This window comes from Echiichthys vipera, assembly GCF_963691815.1.
Source record: "Echiichthys vipera genome assembly, chromosome: 5".
Lineage (NCBI taxonomy): Eukaryota > Metazoa > Chordata > Actinopteri > Perciformes > Trachinidae > Echiichthys > Echiichthys vipera.
In genome coordinates, this window is record NC_139830.1 from 3,893,835 (window position 1) to 3,916,524 (window position 22,690).

Consider the following 22,690-nt stretch of genomic DNA (forward strand, 5'->3'; position numbering starts at 1 on the left):
AACTGGGAGACAAATTAACAAAGCAACCAAAAACAATAAATAAAATGGACTCTCAGTCTATTCTAACACTTGAGTTGCTGCTGTTTTAAAACAAATGTGACACAGCGGCTCGCTCAGGTGAAGTGGTTCACCGCAGTCATTGGGTTTGAACCTGAAGTGCTCCCCCATGGCAGCTGTGGCGTTCGCTTTGAAACCAACTCAGTCTTTGTTTTTATTCCCCCAAATCTCAACTCGCGTGTCCTCTAAGCTGCTCCTCACAGGGCTCTCCTGCTGTAACTCCAGAGGTTTCCCCCCCCCCCCCCCCCCCCACAGAGACCGTGCTGCTGACAAGGGACAGTTTCAGCATTGTAGGCTTAAAAGACGTGCAGGCAGGCTGAAATTAACCACGGCGTTTCGAGCAAAGCACACTGCAGCCTGTGCAAGATACAGTCATGAAAAGCTATGTCAAAGTGTCCTTGGGCAAGACACTGAACCCTGAATTGCTCCCTGTGCTGCACTTGGGTGTGTAAATGTGGTGTGAATGGTTAGATTAGATGGGATGCCCTTGTGTGAATGGGGGAATGTGACACCGCAGAGTAGTCAGAAGACTATAAAGGCGCTATATAAGTACAAGTCCATTTACCATGTATAAAGTCAGGTCCGAATCAGTTGATGAGTTTGTAAACTTGGAGCGTTTCGTCTTGGTCGAGGTTTCTGTGCGGACACACATCCGTGCGAGTCGCAGCAGTTTCAGCGAAGCAGCGGTCACACACTGCTCAGGACGTCAAGCCCAACCAACTCTGAAAGATCCAACCAGTGTGACAGGGTATCTGTTGCAGTATTTCACACGAGACACAATTGGATTTTCCAGGTTTTTTATTTCCTCTAGCTGGTATCTGAAACTTGTATGGACCTGAATGCCTGGAGAAGCATTAAATCCATTATTTCTAATAGCAGACAGTAAAAGCAGCACAAATAGCTCCACAAAGTTACAATTCTACCATGATTTTTTTCACTTATATAACCGGCCTCTCATTAACTTGAGGTATAAATCAGAGAGCAGCAGCGTTCAGAGGATGAAGGGTCAGTGAAGGGTTGATCCAGAAGTATTCAAACCTCCGGTGTTTACAGATCCCACCATGACTCACTGGATTACATTACTCCTCAATCCTCACAGAGATACTAAGGGACGTGACGCAACGCTACTTATCGTCTTGTCTGGGCGAGTGTGGGATTCAGCAGGATTTACAGGCTTGTGAAAACACCTAAACAAGTTTTATGTTCCACCCTGACACAACATTTAGATAAACGTATATATTTTATCATGCAAGTGTTCGGCGGTTCTTGCAGGTGTGTGCCTCACGTGTTCAGCCTCTCACCTACAGAAGATTTATTCAGGGAAATAAAGGTAATAAGCAGCTAGTGGACAGCGGGGCGGGTGTGAGAGACAGTGTTTTACAGCCTGAGCCAGGAGCACAGGAATAAAATGTCCAGATGGAGAGATAAAGAGCAGTGCAGCTACAGTTGAAGCAGATATCCGTTCAGATAAATGTTACAGGCTCTGTGTTGCTGGATTGTTCTACACATGGACGGATAATGAGACAGTGAGCCCCTGGGCACAGACCTGCAAAGGCTCTTTTATGCTCCCATTTCATGCGTAATTATAAACGTTGGCATAGTCGCTGCTTTCATACTTTCATGCGTCCTTTACGTTGGAATGGACGTTAAGCAAAACATCCTCTAGAGTGCGTCCCTCGGATTCAAAAGTTAGAGCGACCCTGTGTCTGTTGAGAAGGAGGCAAAATGGCTGGCAGGGTTGTAGACGGCGGTGGTCTGTGAGACACTAAAGACGTCCCAGAGTGTGGACGCAGAATTCAAGACGAGAGAAACTGACGACAAAAGCAGCTTTCAATATTTCAGGATGTCTGTCGGGGCTTTTGATGAGTCGCTCGCTCCTGACATTCACGGCACTTTTTGTGGAACGCAGGACCGACACCGCCCCCACGATTTCTGGTGCTCCCATGATTTCTGGTGGTACTGAAACATTATGACTAAATGTACGCAGAGCGCAGACAGAAGGTTCTGTCCGTATCCGTATAAGTATCTAACGTAGAGTTTAAATCTGCCCCACTCAACAACACACCGAAACTCCACTTCCTTATTTTGGGTCCAACCTATTTTAGTATTATGTTTCTTTGTAGCCGTTTTGAATCTATTTTTAGTGTGTTTTAGTGTTTAGTGTTTTTTTTCATGGCTTTTATTTCATAAAACAGCTTGAACATTGACAGGAAGCAGAGGAGAGAAGAGCAAACCTTTTGTTTTACTACTTCACCTTTTTTAACATGTAGGAAGCGAGCCAACAAGCAAATACCCTTCTTTGACGTTCAACTGCTAAGCTGAGACATGGGAATTCTGTGGGACGATGAGCTTTTAAAGCATTAACAGACTCTGGCAGAACATTTTATTTTTTTCAGTGTCTGTCAGAGGTCAGAAAACGTCAGGTGTTCCCCTTCACTTTGTAAACCTGCTTTAAAAATCTGTCCTCTTACACATTTTCCACAGAGACTGTTCTGTTCATCGGCTCCAGGACAGTGTTAGCGGTTCATTCAGCAAAGGGCCGCAGGTCGGAATCAAACCTGGGATGTTGCGGCGGGGACTTTTAGCCTCTGTATATCTGTTAGGAAAACTCGTAACACAAGGACCGGTCCGGAATTATAATAAAATGACATTTCTTCTTGTACAAAACGAGAGCACAAAGCACACTTAAACATCAGTCTCAAACACGAGGGCAGTCCTCCTGAATCAAGTCATTTAACGTGCAGTTGAACACCAACGGTTGTCATGGTGATATATATAGAAAACATAGGAAGTTATCTCAGTGGAGCACAAAACAATGCATGCAGCCAGAGTTCACACATTATAGTTTTATCGTTTATTATCGTTTTGCATCTCCTTGTAGCCATTTTGGGTCATTTGGTAGTTGATGTGTTGGTTTATGTGTATGTTTGTAAGAGTTTGGCGTCTACCTTCAGTCGTTTAGCGTCTCTTTGTGGTCGTTTTTGGGGCCTGCGTTCCTTCTTGCAAGTTTGACGTCATTCTTTTGCAAGAAAAACTTGACCTCAAGCTTTGAGGCGTACAATTCTGATTCTAGTTTGTTACCGGTTCTCAACTGAACTGAATTCTCATCCTGCGCGGCGCTGCAGCGTTGTGCCGTCTGTTTCCAGAAGTGCTCACAGATTACATGCTGCTCTGCTGCTGGCTCATGGAGCTAATGGAGCTAATGATGTTGTCTTTCCAAAATTACGCTCTAAGGAAAAATGACTCTGCGTGATGGATGATCTCTAACAACCCTACTAATTAGCTCCGCTCTTGTGCGTGTCTGTCTGTGTGTGTGTGTGTGTGTGTGTGTCGCTTGGTTGATTGTGTGTGTTTGCCTCCAGGGCCTGGACGAGGAAAAAGTTGATGTAATGCTGAATCGCTGCCAGCTGAAGAGCCGATCTGGTAACGAGGGGTTTTGATACAGCAGAGCGACGTGTGTGTGTGTGTCTGTGTGTGTGTGTGTGTTTGTGTGTGTTTGTGTGCGTGCAGATAGCAGAGAAAGAACAATTGATGGATATGACTTATGTATTTTGGCTCAGTGTGGGTAAATGACATCATCTTGCACTGGAACACACACACACACACACACACACACACACACACACACACACACACACACTCTTGCTTAAGAGTCATTTATCAGTGTGTGGTCAAAGTCTTCTTCCTCCTGGGAAACCCTACATTTGTGTGACTTTTCTGACACCGTGTGAAGTGTGTGTGTGTTTTCTTTAGACAGTAATGCATGGTAGCACATTTGTGAGGGGAACCTTTTTTCTCAAGTAAGAAGCACGTCACAAACTAATTAAAATGTTGCCCCTGACGATTCCAAAAAATATTGACGTTGTAAACTCAAACCTAAGTGTGTCCGTGTTGCTTTGTGTGTCTTCTCCTTGTTTATCTAAATGGAGATTACTTCCCAAAGTCCATCCAGCTCTTGAGGTCACATCCTCACAGCGCTCCCTAGTATCCTCTCCACTGTTGACATAAGGGGCCTGTCCACTTCCAACACCTATCTAATCCTGACGCCGTCCCACAGAGGACACCCAGTCCAGATTCATTCACCGCGTGTCTCCCTCGGTCTGCTCATCGTCTCTCTGACATCACTCTCCTCTCTGCAGAGCTCATCATCCGGCCGGGATGAGCATACCAAGTCTGCTGCACTTTAGCCCCTTTTCCTACCTAAAGAAAGGCTGTTCAGGGGACGACAGGTGAAAACTAGCCTTCTGACTAATTCTGGCTTTTTTAACCACGTGTAATCATGTGTTTTATGAAAGTGCACCGTCCCCTTTTAAATAAACTAATACCTAATTGCAACTTTTATAGCCATGGATATGCATTCGTGCTACAACATCACCATTGAAGATATTTTACTGACAAAGCGATCGGGCGAGCTGCATCCTCCTGACTGCCTCGGCCCGGCATACGGGGACCGCGTCGATGAGAGTGACGTGCATCGGCTCATCCAGACGCTCTCAGCATTGTTTTACGTTCATATGGGCAGGGTGCAAAGTCCATCTCTCCCTCCTTTCCCTCTTCACACCCTCACTCCCCCCCCTCGTTAATGTCCTGTTCCTCTCCGTCCCACATTTTCTTCCAGTGTTGCCGATTACATTTTGTTCACGACTAACACTCAAAGTTTGGCTCAGTAACCACTTCAATCTGATAAGAAAAAAAACTCTAGAGCGGTCCTTGGAAGTGTAAAACATTTAATTGCCAGCTTCAGTTACATGTAAAGCGTGATCCACACACACAGTGGTGACGGCAAGGCTTCATAGCTCATGTTCAGTAACTTCAGCCGTAGTTCTTGTTAAAACAATAAAGTGATAAAGCCTCTGGAGTTGAGAGAGCGTACTGCTTCATGTGAAACCGGCGTGAGCAGAGGCTTCTTTGTCCTTCTGAAGACAGACGATGCTGTGAAAACAAACCAAAAGTTGACACCCAAAGTGACCCCGCGGGGTTGTTTGATATTTCTGATATACACAAATCACATGCTCTCTTTCACCCAAAATAAATACATCAGACACACCTCCTCCTCCCCTGTGCTCCGCCTGGATCAGGTCGAAACTCAAATTTCTGTCATCACCCCTCCTCCTCCTCCGTTCGTTTGCACTCCGTCAACCATCCTCCTCCTCCTCCTTCCCCGAATTTTCACTGCAGACTCTTGCACTACATTGCTCACCTTTCTCCACATCATCGACAGTATTTCCCGGGTCATTTAATAATGAATTGAGCAGCCGCTAACCCCTGCACCCCCTGGGTCATTGTTACACTTTTCAATTTTGCAGAGAAGGAAAAACAAGGAAAGTCATTGCTCAATTTTTTTAAACGATGAAAATGAGGAAGACAAAAACAGGCTGATCATTTCGAGCGCAGACTTTGTTGGCTACAGTGACGACCGTCGCTAGCAGATTTTAATTTATTTACTGTAAAGAGCTATTTTAAAAACAAACCAGGTTGTGCCAACGTGCTTTACAACAACACAAATGATCAACAACAAAGAAATCAACAGACAAAAGTACTTTAAAATACATGCATGGATAGAAAATACTAAGGCTGGTCCTGAATATTCAGATGTTTGTTCGTTGAGTAGGTTTTCAGTTTTCAATTTTGGTGTTTGGTTTTATTTTTTTACACATTCTTTAAGAAGATAATGCCTTTAACGGGTCAGCGCAATGACTGAAACTGCATCCTACGACTGTATGCTTGGTAGATTAAGTGATGACGGGGGACGGGGTGACCCTCTGGGACATGTTCTGGGATATATAACAGTATATAATAACCCTCAGTAGGGTACGGGACTCTGGTTTTGTTGTTTTGTTGTACTTCCCCCGGGGGGATCTGGTAATGCTGTATACCCCAATATGTCAGTAGGCTATGATGTGCGTGCGTGGTCAGATATGATATGTTTAGTCGATGTTTTGTACTCACTATCTTTTGCAATTTCTGCCGTTTAAGAGACAAAAATGTGTCCGTAACAGTAAACTCTTAATAATGACTTCCTGATCTTGTGTGGAGAAACGTAACTAGTTTTGTACCAAGCCGTGGAAAGTTCAATAAAAACTTGAACTCAAGAAAAAGAAAATAATGCCTTTAATTAAACTGAAAGACACGTGTTGCAGCTCAGTGTGAGAGTCTTTACACTGTGTTTTTTTGTCATTTACAGCCAAACAAAGCGACGCATCGTGATGACGTCATCAATGCGTGTGACGTGTTACGGCGAGATGACGTATAGGCAGCAAGAAGCATTCGCCGAGGCCCAGGTAGTGTGAGTACAAACGGGCCTGGAGGGGGGGACAAGGACCCTAAAGCACGGGGCACGGGACGGAGGCACAGTGGGAGTGCGCCCTTAAAGAAGATAAAAGACCGTCTACGTCCGTTTGTACAACCAGAACACACTGAGCAGGCTCGCTGGCACTGGATGGAAACACTGCTAATTCTTGTTCAATTAAAGGCATTCTTCTTTTAAGGATTCTGTAATATACAAACTATCTGAATACCAAAACTGAAAACCATCCAAACATCCAAATAGTCGCATCACAATTTCTGTTCTTTACCATCTAATTTTATTCAAACTGCGTATCTAAGGTGTAGAGAAAGGACTGTGTTATTGAAATAATGTGTGTGTGGCCTTAACGCCGAGTCTACTTTTCCAAAACACTCTCTGAACTTATTCAGATTCAGTGTGAACATGACACATAAATAGTACATTTGTACTAATTGCTGCGAGTACATTTCTTTATCTGCGCTCCTTCCCTCAGCTCCATATGCACTTCATTAAAGTTCTTCTTTGAAGTGTCACTGACATCATGACTTGGCGGCCATCCCCCTGGCCCCGTTTCGACAGGTTCCCATGGAAACTCTGATCTCATGTGGGGGTCGAAGCGAGGCGAGCGTTTGCTGGTGAAATGTGATGTCTGTTAACACGCAGCGGCAGGAACAGCGCTGTGAGTCAGCACACCGGGATCACAGCCAGCAGGTAGCCTGTGTTTCTACCTGGAGGCTCGTACAACAGACGATCCGCCGAGCGTTATTGGTCTCCAAGCGGAGATTTCACAGTTAAAGACTGATGTAAAGAGCTGCATTCCTGGGGAAAGTGCTCCCGCTGGGAGAAATATATAATTTTACAAAGAGCAAACTGAGGATAGGACCAGGCTTATGCAATATGACGAGGTTATCGTTCAATGTGGCCTCTTCAGTGTTTCCCGTAAATTCAATTCACAAAACATTTCCCTCCCATGAACGAGGCTGATTAGTTCACATGTCTGTAATAAGTAAGATATGAGTTTATAAACAGGATCGCTAATTTGGCTCGTCTTAAAAACCTCCTGAACATCTGGATCTGGGCGTAAAATCATCCCAGACAAATACATAATACATAAATAAGCCCTAGAGACAGTTATTTTTGTGTAACAACTATTAACAGAGGAATCCAGGAGAGTGGCTTGGCTAACAGTGATTAGCTCGGGGCAGCACGGTGAAGGCATTCAAAGGTCTTTTTTAACCACTAATACTGCTGAAAATAACAGCAGACCTCTGCAGCAGCATGAGAAGAGTCCCTAAACACATAACAAAAGCACCAATGGGCTCCTTCCTTTGGGATTGACTTTGGTAATCCACTTGAATGGACTTTACTATGAGAGGAGCTGGTACAGGGGCCAGTAGGTAAGTCTTTAAAACACTCTTTCAATAAACTCTGGCTTCACTAACTAAGTTGTTGGTGCTTTGTTTTCTGTGTAGGGACTCTTTTCATGCTGCTGCAGAGGTTTGCTGTTATTTTCAGCAGCATTAGTGGTTAAAAAAGACCTTTGAATGCCTTCACCCTACTGCCCCGAGCTAATCACTGTTAGCCACGTCCGGCTGTTAGCGACTCTCCAGGATTTCTCTGTTAGTAGTTGTAACACAAAAAAAACTGTCTTGATGGTTTATTGAATGAATGTAAGTGCAGAAAAAGACGATAAGATGGTTTTACACCAGAATTACACTTTAAGTTATCAGAGAAACTAGCTGAGCTAACGTTATTAGCTTCAGGGAAACACTGATTCTTCACATGAAACTACTTTATTCAGTATTTCTACTGGTTTCACTCTCCTGACTCGTTCCTCTGTTTTTGGAGAGGAGGTGAGAAACCGACTTCAGCCGTGACATTGCTCCTGGTTTTGTTATAGTTTTGATTGACGGCAGTAGCACAGTCCATAGGTGACTTGGCTAGGAACTGTAGGGTCGCTGGTTCAAGTCCCTGTGTTGACCATGTTTGAAGTGTGGACTGGTGGCTGGAGAGGTGCCAGTTCATCTCCTGGGCACTGCCAAGGTGCTGTTGAGCAAGGCACCGAACCCCCAACTGCTCGGGGCGCCGGTCACTGGCAGCCCCCTCGCTCTAACATCTCTCCTTAATTGCATGTGTATAGGTCCTGTCTGCATGTGTGTGTATTTCGGGTCTGTGTGTGTAACATGATTAATAATAAGAGTGAAAAAATTCAATTTCCCTGTTGCGGGATAAATAAAGTAATTCTTCTTCTTCTTCTTGAGAGACACCTGGTAGCAGAACTCTACATATTGTGCGTTTAATCTATAATAATGCATCGTATTTTTAAAGCGCATTATAGGTTTTGAATGAAAATTGTAACCTAAAATAACCCAGAGGAAAAAGCACAATACTTTACATCGTTTGTACATTTTGTAACAATTTGTTAAACGTTCATGAGTGTTATCATCTGAACAGTCATGGTGTACGAAGCTAGAGCAGTGTTGGTTATCAGTAGCAGTGTTATTTTAAGCCGTAGCCTGACTCATTTTCATGTTTAGATAAAGATCAGTTCTTTCTGCAGGCAACGTTTGCATCTGTAAGTGTGTGTGTGTGTGTGTGTGTGTGTGTGTTTTTATGGGGGTCTGAAGGAGCGTGGAGACATATTTCTGTTCTGTGTAAAGTGGCGGTGACGTACACACTGTTCTCTTTGGGCAAACTCAGAGCCCTCTTGTTAATGTTTACAGCCTGTAACCAGCCGTCAGAGTGTGTGGGAGCGTATTGTAAGTGTGAGTGTGAGTGAGTGTGAGTGTGAGTGTGAGTGTGAGTGTGAGTGTGAGTGTGTGTGTGTGTGTGTGTGTGTGTGTGTGTGTGTGTGTGTGTGTGTGTGTGTGTGTGTGTGTGTGTGTGTGTGTGTGTGTGTGTGTGTGTGTGTGTGTGTGTGTGTGTGTGTGTGTGTGTGTGTGTGTGTGTGTGTGTGTGTGTGTGTGTACCCTAACCCCCCTTTGGACATATTGTATCGGGGGATGTGGATAATGACGTCAGGGGAAATTAGAGAGGACCAAGGATGTGGTTGAGTTTGGCATCTTTAGCTGAACAGTTTCATGTTCATACTAACATACCTATAATTAACAACTTAATTATAAACATCTAATCCCCTAATGACCGTGTATCAAACATTATTAACTTAAATACACCACTCCATTATCCTTTCATCTCGCCTGCTGTGAAGTGACGCCAGGAAATAAATGAAGAAATAAATAAATAAAAGCATAGTGGCAATGAAAAAGACCGAACCCAGGAAGAGACGGAGAGAATAGTTCTTGTTATAACACTGAAATATTTGAATAAGATTTACATTTTGCTTTTCCGCGCCCCCTAACAGGTATACATTATACAACAGCCTGGACACACCACTGTTGGCACAAGAGTAATTGTGGATTTTTGTAATAAAGACAATTGTTATGACCTTTCTTTAAAGCTTAACTTGTTCGAAGGACAGTTTGTGATGATGTTGAATCATAAACAGAAGTTTTAGAGCCAGATATCGTTCTATCACAGACAAACCAGCATCGTATCACTGTTGTCCAATATGTGCTGATATTTCTGTTTTTATTTAAATGTTCAGCAACCAACTAGTCCTGAACATAAAGTATTATTTGGCATTTATTTGTATTTATTCTTTATTTAAATGATCAGCAGTTGAATGATAGTGAACATACAGTATTATTTAGCATTTATTTTATTTTTATTTTTTATTTATTTAAATGATCAGCAGTTGAATGATAGTGAACATACAGTACCTTTTAGCAATTTATTTTATTTTTATATATTTTATTTAAATGATTAGCATGTACCTGGTAGTGAACATACAGTATTATTTCAAATTTATTTTATTTTTATATTCTTTATTTAAATGGTCTGCAGTTACCTGGTAATCATACTGTACTATTTAGCCATTTGTTTTATTTTTATATATTTTATTTTAATGTTCAGCAACTAACCAATGCTGAACATACAGTATTATTTAGCATTCATTAAATTTTATTTATTCAAATTATTTTTTTAATTTAAATGATTAGCAGTTACCTGATAGTGACCATAAAGTACTTTTTATCTATTTATTTTATTTTTATATATTTTATTTATATGATAAGCAACTAAGTAATGCTGAACATACAGTATTATTTAGCATTTATTTTATTATTTTATTTATTTATGTATTTTATTTAAATGATCAGCAGTTACCTGGTAGTGAACATAAAGTACTTTTTTTTAATCAATTTATTTTATTATTTATTAATTATTTTAATGCTCAGCAGTTGACTGATGTTGGACATACAGTTCTTTTTAGCTCTTTTGTTATTTTTTTTTATTTGTCACTGTAAGAATTTGTCGTCAATGTAAAACACCAATGAAATAATCATATAATACATTTATTTGTATAAGAAAACAGCCTTTGCAGAGTCGTATTGGTGAAAAATCCTCATAGAAAAAGGCCTATTTTCATGCCACGTCAGTGAACAGTGAAATCAGTATCAGTCCCAAAAATCAGTCAGGTTGCAGTGAGAGTCTCTTTGTCCTTTGGCTTTGTTTTGTCTTTGTGTGTTGACAGTTTATGTCCTGCATCGTATTTCAGAGAAAACACAGTGTGAGAATAGTCGTTACATCAGAATGCGTCATCCTTTCGACCTGTGTTTGTCTGTTCTTGTTTGGACTTATTGTGCAACACTTTGTGCACCTGAAGGCATCAGAGATCTGTGTTTGGACTGATTACATCTGTGTTCACTGACAGAGATCCATCCGGCAGTTCATCCTGTGCACGAGAGGAGGAACTAAAGTGAGTTAACGGCTGTGAGATGGAAAACAAAGCTGTCATATCAGGCAAAATGTTGATTTTTATCCATCGCGCTGTTTTGCAGAAAAGGTTCGTTATTGTTTATTGTTCGCTCATGCACGTGAAATATCATTTGTTCTTGCAACATCAGGTTGTGTTGCTAAAATGCTAAACATAGACTGCATAAAAAAATAGACGTAGCATACTTTATTCAGAACATGTCGTAATCAACAAAAACATTACAAACATATTCATAAGGTTCTATTGATAATACAATAAAGTACATACAAACAAACAAACAAAGACAAAATTAAAAATAAAGTAAAAATATTTGAGGCTATTTAAGGGGAAGGACGTAGCGTACCTCCAGGTTCAGTTTTCTCATCTTGATCCAGTCGTGCTCGCCTATGGGAGTCTCCATCTTGTCAGACTTTGACTCCGCCTCATTTCCTCTGACCAAAAAAGGGCATGTATGTGACGTTAGGGGGAGGGAGGTACGTCCATCTGGCTGACGTTTACCTCCGAGGAGAAGTGAGGGCCAGAGGCTAGCTGTCACTCAAGAGGCCACGCCCCTAATTATTCATAAACTTTAACTTCCAATAAAATAAAAACTAGCCCCTCCCCCTCAGTGTTGTCATGGAGATATGACCTAAACACACAGACTATAATGTTTTAAACAGGTTTAATGATGCTGTGAAAACGGCCTGTTTAACATGGGGGTCAATGAGAAACTGCTCTGTTATGAAACTTGCCCTAGTGGACACTCTGAGAACTGACGTTTTTTGGCACTTCCTGATTGGATCAACCAGGAAGTCGCTGTGGTGGGGGCTTAGTGCTAACTAGCTTCTTGAATCCTGTCGGTCTTCCTCCTTCCCTTTTTAAATACAGACTACTGCCACCTGCTGGTGCGGAGAGTAACTGCCTCTCATGCAGCCGCAGAAGGTACGTGCTAGCTGCCCATTGGCTGTCGTCTCCGCAGTGTGTTCAAGTGCACTTTTTCGGCGACGTAACAGTCGACCTTTGTCGCCACTGGCTCTTTGAAGTCTGCCGTGCGTCTGCTGCCTTAGAGAGGTTTTATAAAAGGCATACGTGAGGACGCAACAATAGCTTTCTTTAATTTTTGCAGATGTTTGGCTCTTGACAAGCGTGATATATTTCTGTCCATGAGTGTGCTATATATCGCAAACCCCAGATGTCTTCCAGCCTGCATTCATGACCTAATGCACACTTAATCAGCTGAGACAGACAACCCCACACAGAGAGAGAAGCCGTGTGTTTGCAAACGTCTCTGCAATATCAACAAATAGTTTCTACTCGTTGAAGACCAGAAGAGAATCAGTGTGTGACCTCAATAATCTCACTGGACGTTTACGGCCTCAGCTCTCTGCGCGGAGGGAGCCAGCGTCGCAGAAGCAAAACATATTCCGTCATTATGAAAACAATGAAAACCAGGGTTGTGGGAGGAGGTTCAGGGGAAGAGCGAGAGATCTATTGTTGTGACGACAGCTGGAGTTTTTCTGATTCATGCGGGTCATACCGCGTTACCTGCTGACTCACGGTTACTGGAAAGAGGGGATTCTTAAAGTGGGGGGCTACAGGGGCTTTAAAATCGCCTTAAGCAAAACTGAAGACAGTTTAAATTCATGTGCCACATAATAACGTCACACACTGAATCACAGGAACTGGAAAAGTGTTGATTGATTTATTTATTTCCAAAGTCAAAGTCAGCTTTGAACATGAACAGGACCAACTAGGAATTCTTTGTTTCTCACTATCCATGCGTAGACTAGACACGACACAGACAAGACACAATTAGTGAAGTGACAAAACACAATGGTATTTGACACAAACAACAAAACAATACAGTAGTAATAAAAATAATAATAAAGTGCAGATGGTGGCATAATAGTGCAAAAACGATTGATAGCAGCAGGTCCATTTTCTGTGTGTCTGTTATGAGTTCAGGATGTCTCTTGGACGGCGGATTTTTACCTCCCTGACGCCCTGCTGGGTTATTTTGTATGCACAAGGAATTTGATATGAATAGTTCAGTTGTGTGTGTGTGTGTGTGTGTGTGTGTGTGTGTGTGTGTTTGAGGTACTTTAACATCAGTGTCAGTCAGTGTGTTACCTACAGTAGATGGCGGTCGACACAGCCCAAGTTTGGAGACAGAGACAGGAGGAAAGGCACAGAAACACGCCTGTGAAAGGTTATAAAATAAATATATGTATATATATGTGTGAGATCAGACTGGAAAACGTCTCATCTGTGAAAAGTAAATCCACGTTGCTTAGCTGTGGTATTTCTTTCAAAAGCAGCATTAAAGTCTCTGCGGTGGCGACTGAGAGGCAGCTCACGAGCATGGACGCAGCCTCTACGTAACGCGCATAAATCTATGGATGAAGCTGATACCCACGACCTCCGACGTCTACAGTGGTGCGTTGCCATCTGTGTCTTGTACTGCCCCCAGCAGACACACATAAAACTGCTCTGTGTGTGTGTGTGTGTGTGTGTGTGTGTGAGAGAGAGGTGGGGGGAGACAATCTTTCAGTAAATCACCTCACCAGGCCCCCTCCTCAACTCCCATTGCTCGCTGTCTCTCTCTCTCACACACACTAACACACTGTTGACAGTAAGCAGGAGGGTGGAATGTCGAAGTATTTGCATGAGTCTGTCTCTTATACACACACACACACACACGCAGTTGCTATCTGGTGTCTCCTGTTTGCTCTGCCAGGGTCCAGTTTCAAGGGGGAGGGTGGTGGTCCTCAGCAGCCAGCTTGTCTGTCTCGTCCTGCCATCAAACACACAATAGAAGAGAAGATAATAGAAAAATGGAAAGACTACATCGAGGGAAACTGCGGAGGGCGAACCTGTAACACCTTCTGCACTCTTGTTAGGGAGTTTATCTGTTATATAAATGTGCAATAAGTCTCAAACTGACACATTTGAACATGTGTAAATCGTGTAAAACAGTGTAAAAAGGAGCTTTTTATTAGAAAATCACTAGGCCAGATCTTCCCTCTTGACCTGCATCCTTATCTTAACAAAACCATTAGAGCGACAGGATGGACAGATAATGATATAGAGAGAAAGAGCGCGGAGAGAGACACAGAGGGAGGAAAAAATGGTTAAAGGGATAGTTCAGATGTTTTGAAGTGTGGTTGTATGAGGTACTTATCCATAGTCAGTGTGTTACAGACAGTATTTAAAGTAATTTCACAGCTTTACGCCGTCACAAAGCCCTCTGTAAGTTTACCTCTGGGGACTGAAGGTGTCATCTGTGCTCTCGCCAAAGCCACCACACTCTCCATTGACACAATCATCAAATGGGGTCCACAACCTTTCCCCATGCATTTCTGTGTAATATGGCAATAACTCCAAATATACAAAAATCCGTGCAGTATTATTGAGCTTGAGCGCTGCAGCATGGCCGTTACGAACCGGGCTGCAATGTTATAAAACACCAGCACAGCGACGATATACGGCTACGTCCTGACTGTTTTTATGGAAAGATGGTGGAGTCTCGTTCTGTAATCCCGTTGGATGTTGCTCGAAGACGCCCGAGTGGAACTTTGTATTTTGAATCTAAACCATTTTGAATAAAATGGTTCATTTTTGCACATTTCCTCATTGTTCAACAAACATGTGGGGCTCCACCTCACGCAGCTTTAACAGACTAACGTTCCCTTTGGATGCAGACGGACAGGAGTTGGGTCTAGTTGTGCTTCAAATGGATCCTAATACACTCAGATACACTGCAGTTTCAGACCATCAGGGCTGCAGTTGTTTTTTTTTTAACAAGGTCTTTTTATTCAGTTTTAACAATTTAACATTCAACATAGGTCCAACAAAACAAAAACGGGACAGTAAATCCCAGTGTGTGTGTGTGTGTGTCTCATCTCAGCTCTTCTCATCTTTATCCGCTTATCCGGGGTCGGGTCGCGGGGCAGCAGCTTTAGCAGCGGACCCCAAACTTCCCTTTCCCGGGCCACATTAACCAGCTCTAACTGGGGGATCCTGAGGCGTTCCCAGGCCAGTGTGGAGATCTAATCTCTCCACCTGGTCCTGGGTCTTCCCCGAGGCCTCCTCCCAGCTGGACGTGCCTGGAACACCTCCCTAGGGAGGCGCCCAGGGTTCATCCTTACCAGATGATCCTGAACCACCTCAACTGGCTCCTTTCAACGCAAAGGAGCAATGGCTCTACTCCGAGTTCCTCACGGATGCTGAACTTCTCCCCCTCTCTCTAAGGGAGACTCCAGCCCCCCTCCTGAGGAAACACATTTCGGCAGCTTAATTGATTGGTAATACTTATACCACTACTACATTTATTTTTTATGGAATACAGCAAGAAAGTGTCAGACAGTTAAAAAAAGAAAATGAATCTCTGACAGTCAGAGAGTCCCATTATACCAAGCAGCACCTCCGAACTAACCCACGTTTACAGAACTCTGCTGTTAGTAAATGAGTGCAAACCGAAGTTAAAACAAACCTGAAGAAACTTAAACGTTAAATAAAAAAGACCCGCGAGTCTGAGTGACGGAGAGACAGAGCGTGTGTGTGTGTGAGAATGTAACGGAGGGGGACACAGCAGCGGAGCGGCGCTGTGACAAACATCACAGATTTTCATTCAAACCAGAGCACGGACATTGACGCGTATTACTCAGATCATACTCGTACTCGGCAAAAGTGCTTTACCTGTGGCTCATCTCTAATCAGCAGTATAAGATACAGAGTTCACAAAGAAATGACAGAGGGCAGCAGCAGATTTGCAGTACTGTATTATCCGCCTCCATATCTTCTACAAACATTAAAAAAAGCTTCCAAATATTATAAAATTTCCCCGTCGACCCCTGATTGTGTATCAGATCTTCTCTAACTTGATGTGGTACATTTGTTAATCCATTGACTGTATGTTGGAGGTGTTGGGTCTTTCCATTATAATGATATCAGTCTCCTTGCTAGCAGAGCGCAGAAAGCCAATGCAGTTCTTTCCCACATCTCATGCTGGGAGTTCATCTGGGCTGGAATGGAGACGTCGTAGCCGTTTCCTAAGAAAATCTTAGAAAAGGTCTCAAAGATTGACTGCCAGAAGATGCAAAGCTTTAGACACAGCTTTAGATCCTGCCGGCATCGATCACAAATGGGGTCCACGTCAACTTTGGTCTTAGAGAGTCTAACTTAAGACCCAGGTCTACTGCCAGACAAAGAGGAGACACCCTACCAAAGATCATTTTACTTTGGTTAAATTTGTTTTTTGGGCCCTCTGATGTATTTGACTTTGACCTCCCTGGTCTAAGGACTACAGATGACAAAATAGCCTCTTGGCTAATTCTGGCACATTACTGTAATGTTATTAATGTGCACTGTTCCTGTTTTCAAATAAACTAAACTTCAAACTTCAAATGCAGGTTAATGTAGTTTATTGCAAATTTAGCAAGACTCAAAAATGTTCACTTCGAAATACCCGAACTATCCCTTTAAGTGTGTTCAGGTTGTCTACGTGAAACAAGCAGAATCATCTCTAATGACACTAGAAACCAAACCAGATCATGTTTTTGTCCATTTTTCGTAGGGTAAAGACTTGATGAGGGAGGAACAAAAAAGAAAGATAACATAGCTGCGATAAAGAAGGTGCAGTGAGAAAGTAGGAGTCCTCCTTCCGATAGTTTACACAGCGCAGAGGATATAAAAGCTCCTCGACCCGCCCCCGTCCCCTCCCCTCACATTTACTACTCTTTTCATGTTGTCCCTTCACTCCACCAACACCACTGCCCTCCTCCTTTATGCCCTCCCTTTCTCCTCCCTCCCCAGGGCCAGAAGAGAGGAGTGATCAACCTGAGAGTTTAAACAAACCGGAGAGCCGGCAGCGCACAGCAGAGCTCTCTCTCTCTCACACACACACACACACACACACACGCAGACACACACAGCTGTTCAGCGCTGAGGAAACTCCACCGAAGAGCGAAGCTGAGGTAGGTTTGCTGCAGCTGGGAGCGAGGATTACCTCACTGCTGGTGTTTTATGGCAGTTATGAAACATAAAAGATGAACGCTTTTGTCTTTACCGGCTGCTTAAATAGAGAGTCTCTCGTTCAGTTCAGTGTCGTGTGTTCGAATCCAGTTTTTTTTTGGCGTTAATTCTGAATTAAATCTTTTAGCATAAGCCTTGATTTGAGTGTTGCTGTCTTGCATATTTTGTAGTGTGTGTGTGTGTGTGTGTGTTCATATGTGCTTTGGTGGATAGATATTAATTGTGTTTATGACAATAAGTGTTGCATTTTAATGTGCTTTCATCACATTTACAGTTAGAGTTGTAGTAAATGAGTAGGGGAAGACATTCAGTTGCATCATTGGGCACTGGATCTTGGTTATGATGGTGATATTGCCTTTGAAATACCGGGGGAATTATACATTTTTCCCTTCGTTGCATCTCCATTTATACTGTAATGGTAATATAAAAAAGTTTACTTGCTATGGATTCATATTCTTTAGCTTCTTCCTATCAAAGGACGGGATATATGTTTATCTCATGTTTGAGGAGCTTTTCCTGATTATTTGGACGTTATTAGGCGTCATTTAGTCAGTTATTTTCTAGTCCTGAGGAGGTTAAGAGTTTGACAGCTGTTCATTCGGATCAAGTCTCTATTTTTGTGCTTTCAGAAAGTGAGAAAAGCAGAACTTATTGAAGTAGAAGCAGCCCAGGACAGAGCTGAAGGACTGGGGATAAAACCGACCCCGACGTTCTCCAGAGGATCCCTCTCTCTCTGACGTTAACTCCCAGACTCTGAGGCTGTCTGGCCCATTTTTCAGGGTGATGGAAGCACCAACGCTGGCTGAGATGGGAGACTTGTGTCACCCCCGGTCTTCCTCTCCGGAGGGGGAGACGGTGTGCGCGGCTCTAGCTCGTTACGAGAGCACTCTCCGCGATGCCATCAGGGAGATCCACGTGGACGTCAGTGCTTTTAAGCTCGGCATGGAGCGTCGCCTGGAGGAGACGGCCAACCTGAGCGGGCCTCTCGGACGAGCCGTGCTCCAGCTCCAGCAGGAGAACCGGCAGCTCAGGAGTCAGCTGGAGGCTCTCACCCTACAGGTGGAGCTGCTGAGCGGGATGACGTGCGACAGGAGCACCTTGCTGAATAACAGCCACAATCACAAGAATCACCTCAGTGACATTCAGGAGAACCACCAGGAGATAAAAGAGGTGGTCTACGGGAAGGGTCAGGCCCACACTCAGAGCCAGGCTCTCCTGCACATCCAGCCCTGCAGCCTCGGGAGCCTCGGGAGCCAAGCCCACGCCTACAGTGGCCTCAGCAGTCAGCAGTCCAGCCCTGCGTCGCCACCTGCCACCTTCGCCTCCTCCCCCAGCTCCAGCAGTCCTCCGGGGAGCTCCAGAGTTTCCTCCATGGTGACGGGCCCAGTGTCAGGCAGCAGCCCCTCCACCGCCCGCTTCTCCAGCCGAGCCACGTTCGCCGTGTCCAGCAAGACTAACGTGAGTACTGCATGTTTGTAGAGGAGAGACTGGGGTGTGCTTTCATCCTTGACAGTGTTTCCCACCCTTTTTTTTGTCTGATGTACCCGTGATTATTATTTATTTTATAATTAAGCTGCCTGTGTTTGAATACGCTTGACACAAAAGGAATATTCTGAGGCAGTAACTCCGTTCAAAAAGCAAAAACAAAGTTACAAAGTATTTGTCTTGCTCCTTAGGCTGCGTAACCTGGTCTAAGAGCTAAGCTACTGTGATGTCATCAGCACCATAATTAAAGGAACAGTTCAACATTTTAAAGGAAAACTACTAACTATTGTAAGCAATACAAACATGGCTCCTAAGGTCTGTTTGGTTTCACACTAAATTTCAAGTCTGCAGTCCGTCTACGACCACTCGGAGAGGCAGCAGCTAAATGTTTCAACATTTTATCTGACTTAGGCAACCTTTTTCATGTTTCCATTAAACTAATTCAGCCATTTATCGATTACTTCTAGCTAACTGTTTCAAACATTATCGTTTACCTTCAGCTTTTAGCTTTAGATTTTAGCTTTCAAACATTTTATCCGTGAATTTTGGATGTTTCAACCATTTATCCGTTACTTCAAAGTTGTTTCTAGCGGCCTCTTTGGAGGTAAGATGGGACTTCATCTCCCAGAGTTCCTTTGGAAACCGAACAGTGTCGACTGTGTGACTTCAGTAGATGCAGCGTGATGCCTTCACATGCTCCACACTGACAGGAGGTCCGAGGAGAGAAGGGAAACAGCGTAAAAAGCGTCTCTAACTGTGCAGAACATTTGATTTTAGCTCGGGAAAGTCTCCACAGACACTCAGATCGTATTTCTCAGCAAAGCAGCAAAAACAAGCACTTTCCTTAGTGGGTCATGTGATCAATCACAGTTATTTTAACTCTTTGATTGATAGATACTTAACCGACAATTAACTGGATGATTTCACCCAGTTATCTGTTACCTTGAGTCGTTACGTTTAGCCGTTACTGACTATTTTAACTGTTTACCTTTTATCTATCCATTCTAGCTGTTTATCCATACTTTAAGCCAACTATTTAGACTCCACTTCTCGCTTGCTCTCTGGTTCTCACACACTCGACAGGTCGCTCAGGTGTAAAAGTCTTCTTTACCTAAATCTGAAGTCTCAAGGCAGATCATCCAAGACCATCCAGACGCTCTTGACATATTCACTGACCCACCGCTTCACACTGCAGCGCCACATACTTTGTAACATGGATGGAAATGTAATATCCAATAGGTAATCCTGTAATTGCAATGTAATTTTCTAGGGTTGGGGAAAAAGGCCGCTGTGGTAAAGAGGCAGAATGTGGGTTTGACTGAACGACGTGTTGCGTTGAGGCCGTGTGGATGTGTCATGCGAGGCACCGGCTGTGTCACCGCGGTTGCACAACAGCCCCTCCACCGGGGATAGTTAAGTATTTATGAAGAAGGGTAACATGAGTGGAGCAGGCTCCTGGGAGCTGAGGTTAGTGTGGTCCTGTGGTTTTCAGACCTGAGTCAAGTATGTGGAATCAACATTGTGAAATGGTTCGTCATTACCGCTGTCATCACGTGCAAAAGCCTTGTGGGGTTCCAGCTTTGGATTCAGATGTTATTTTTAACTTCACCTGAACGCTTAAACGGCTCTGGTTTGAATGATATCCAACCGCTTTTAAAGTTTAAATTACAATAAACCGAGGGCTCATTAGAATAAACACAAGCCTGTTTTCTCAGTTCCTGGAAAGCTGAAATTATGTTTGATACCGAGGGTGTGTCAGCGTAGTTTTTCTGTTGTGTCTGGGTTACATCATAGTCAATCACCGCCCCCATGGTGACGAGGCGGCCCTGTCTGCGTTTCTGAGGGCGCACTCACACTGTCCTTCCGCACCGGGCCAAAACAGGTTTTTCAGGTCAAGCCTAGTGCGTTTGACCAGTGTGAGTGCAACCGCTCCGCACATAACTGCGGCCAGCCGGCCGTCCACGGCCCGTCTGATAAAGGTGGGCTTTTGTAGAGCACGAGAGTGCGCACGTGTACGAGCAAGAGCACAACGCCTACGGCGGTTTTGACGTCATTTATGTGCGCCTGTTCGGACATAGAAATTAGAAGGACGGACCATGCGTGGACATTTAACAACAACAATGGCGGTGATAGGTTCAAGTTGGTGTGATGCGGAGGTGGAGCGTTTACTGCAGATTTGGTCGATGAAAAGATTCAAAAACAGTCGACAAGACGCACAAAAACTCCGAGGTCTACGGAAAGATCTGTAAACAAAGCCACGCGTCGCCATGACATCATCAATGCGTGTGACGTGTCACGGCGTGATGACGTATAGGCAGCAAGAAGCATTCTCCGAGGCCCAGGTAGTGTGAGTACAAACGGGCCTGGAGGGGGGGACAAGGACCCTAAAGCACGGGGCGCGGTGCGGAAGGACAGTGTGAGTGCGCTATGAGTTATCAAGGATAAATGTTTACTGTCTCTTTGGGATGCTGCTCATGGAAGTATGTGCTCTGGAGTTGCCTTTGAGTCAGAGTTGAGTTTGTTTGCTGCCTTGGCTTTTCTTGCTCACTGACACCAAAAAGTAGAATCTCCTGTGGTCGATGATGAGCGAGCAGTTTCCTTCTCCTGATCATGGGGCGACTGTGGCTCAGTGGAATGATTAGATGAGATGGTCTGTAGATGTCCACCAGTGTGAATGTCTGTGTGAACGGGTGATAATTTATAAAAAGCAACATTAATTCAACTTAAAAAAAGGCGTCTCCAGCAACTTGGAGCTGCCTGTGGACGCCTGTCTGTAAATAGTGCCGGTCAACGCAGCAGCCCGCATCGGTCCATCTATCACTAAACAAAAGCCACAGACTTCATTGTATGAGTGGTAAATTCGCCACTTCTAAGCAGAAAGTAGAAGGTAACGTTATCTCAGAGCCTCTCTTCCTCCCAGGCAGGGGGTTGCGTTCACAATATGATAGGACACAGTTTTGGCACCTGGTTTAAAGATGATGAGGTCCTGATTTTCCAGACACAGACACAGATATATCTGTACTTCAGGTGTTCATCATTATTCCATATCAAAAGTCTTGCACAGCACGTGCACACATAATGATACAGACACGGATAAGACTCCCTTTAAACGCACGCATGTACATGCACTACGTTATGCAAATAGCTGTTAGTCTCGTATCTGTAATTACCGAACTATGCGGTGGATACGACAGAGGAATTTTATCTTCTGTGAAATCATGTGGTCAGAGCGAAACAACACAAGGGCACCTTTGTTTCTGCGCGTCTCTGCTGTGGGAGATCCCCCGCTGTCAGCCAAACACACGGCTGCAGAAACACACCGATCGGATCAAACACCAGAAAATACTGTCAAATTAGTGCACAAAGGTTGACTGTGTGCGTGCTGCTTCTCTGCTGTTTGAGGCATAATTGCAGCTCGCTCTTCCTGCCACATCCTCACCTGCCTGTCAAGAGATAGATGTGCGGAGGACACGGCAGAGAAAAGTTCCGCAGACTGTTGGAACAGCCTCCATTATTGACATGACACACACACCAACAACGCGCTGCTGCCGTACTCTGTGGCTCCGATCCAAGCTGCAGCGATCTGTGCCGCAGAGATGTGTATACGCGTGTCTGTCTTGCAGCCTGCTCTCCGGCTGTTACTGTGCACCTTCGCACACACCTGCACACACACACACGGGCCTCCAAAACACACCTGCAGCATGTCAGCATGATCTTCTTCATATGGAAAACACACCTGCAGCACGTATCTGTATGAAATATGAAGGCCTGCTTTATTTTCTGATGTCTGCCCTTTTTTTTTTTTGCTCTTCAAACGAGAAATCAAAATGAAGGTGTGGTGTAGGGATGAAAGAATACACTCAACTCACGATTCGATACGGTTCATCACGATTTACTTACTTTTTTTAAAAATCAAAATGAGCTACAGGCGCTTAATAGGTCGCTAGTCTCCTTTTATGAATAAAGTTACCAATAAGGTGAGAAAAGTGCACATTTGTGAGTTCTTATGGACGGGG

The 22,690-nt window shown here is 43.9% G+C and overlaps 1 protein-coding gene across 1 annotated transcript in view; it reads left to right on the forward strand.

Moving 5' to 3' along the window:
- Positions 1-6,251: 6,251 nt before the first annotated feature.
- Positions 6,252-22,690, forward strand: part of smtnl (smoothelin, like) — a 46,577-nt gene continuing 30,138 nt past the window's right edge. Inside the window, exons 1-3 of the mRNA XM_083913507.1 lie at positions 6,252-6,338; positions 16,971-17,131; positions 17,819-18,647. Coding sequence (XP_083769633.1) covers positions 17,973-18,647 — 675 coding nt within the window. The 5' untranslated portion in view covers positions 6,252-6,338; positions 16,971-17,131; positions 17,819-17,972. The remainder of the gene's footprint in view (positions 6,339-16,970; positions 17,132-17,818; positions 18,648-22,690) is intronic.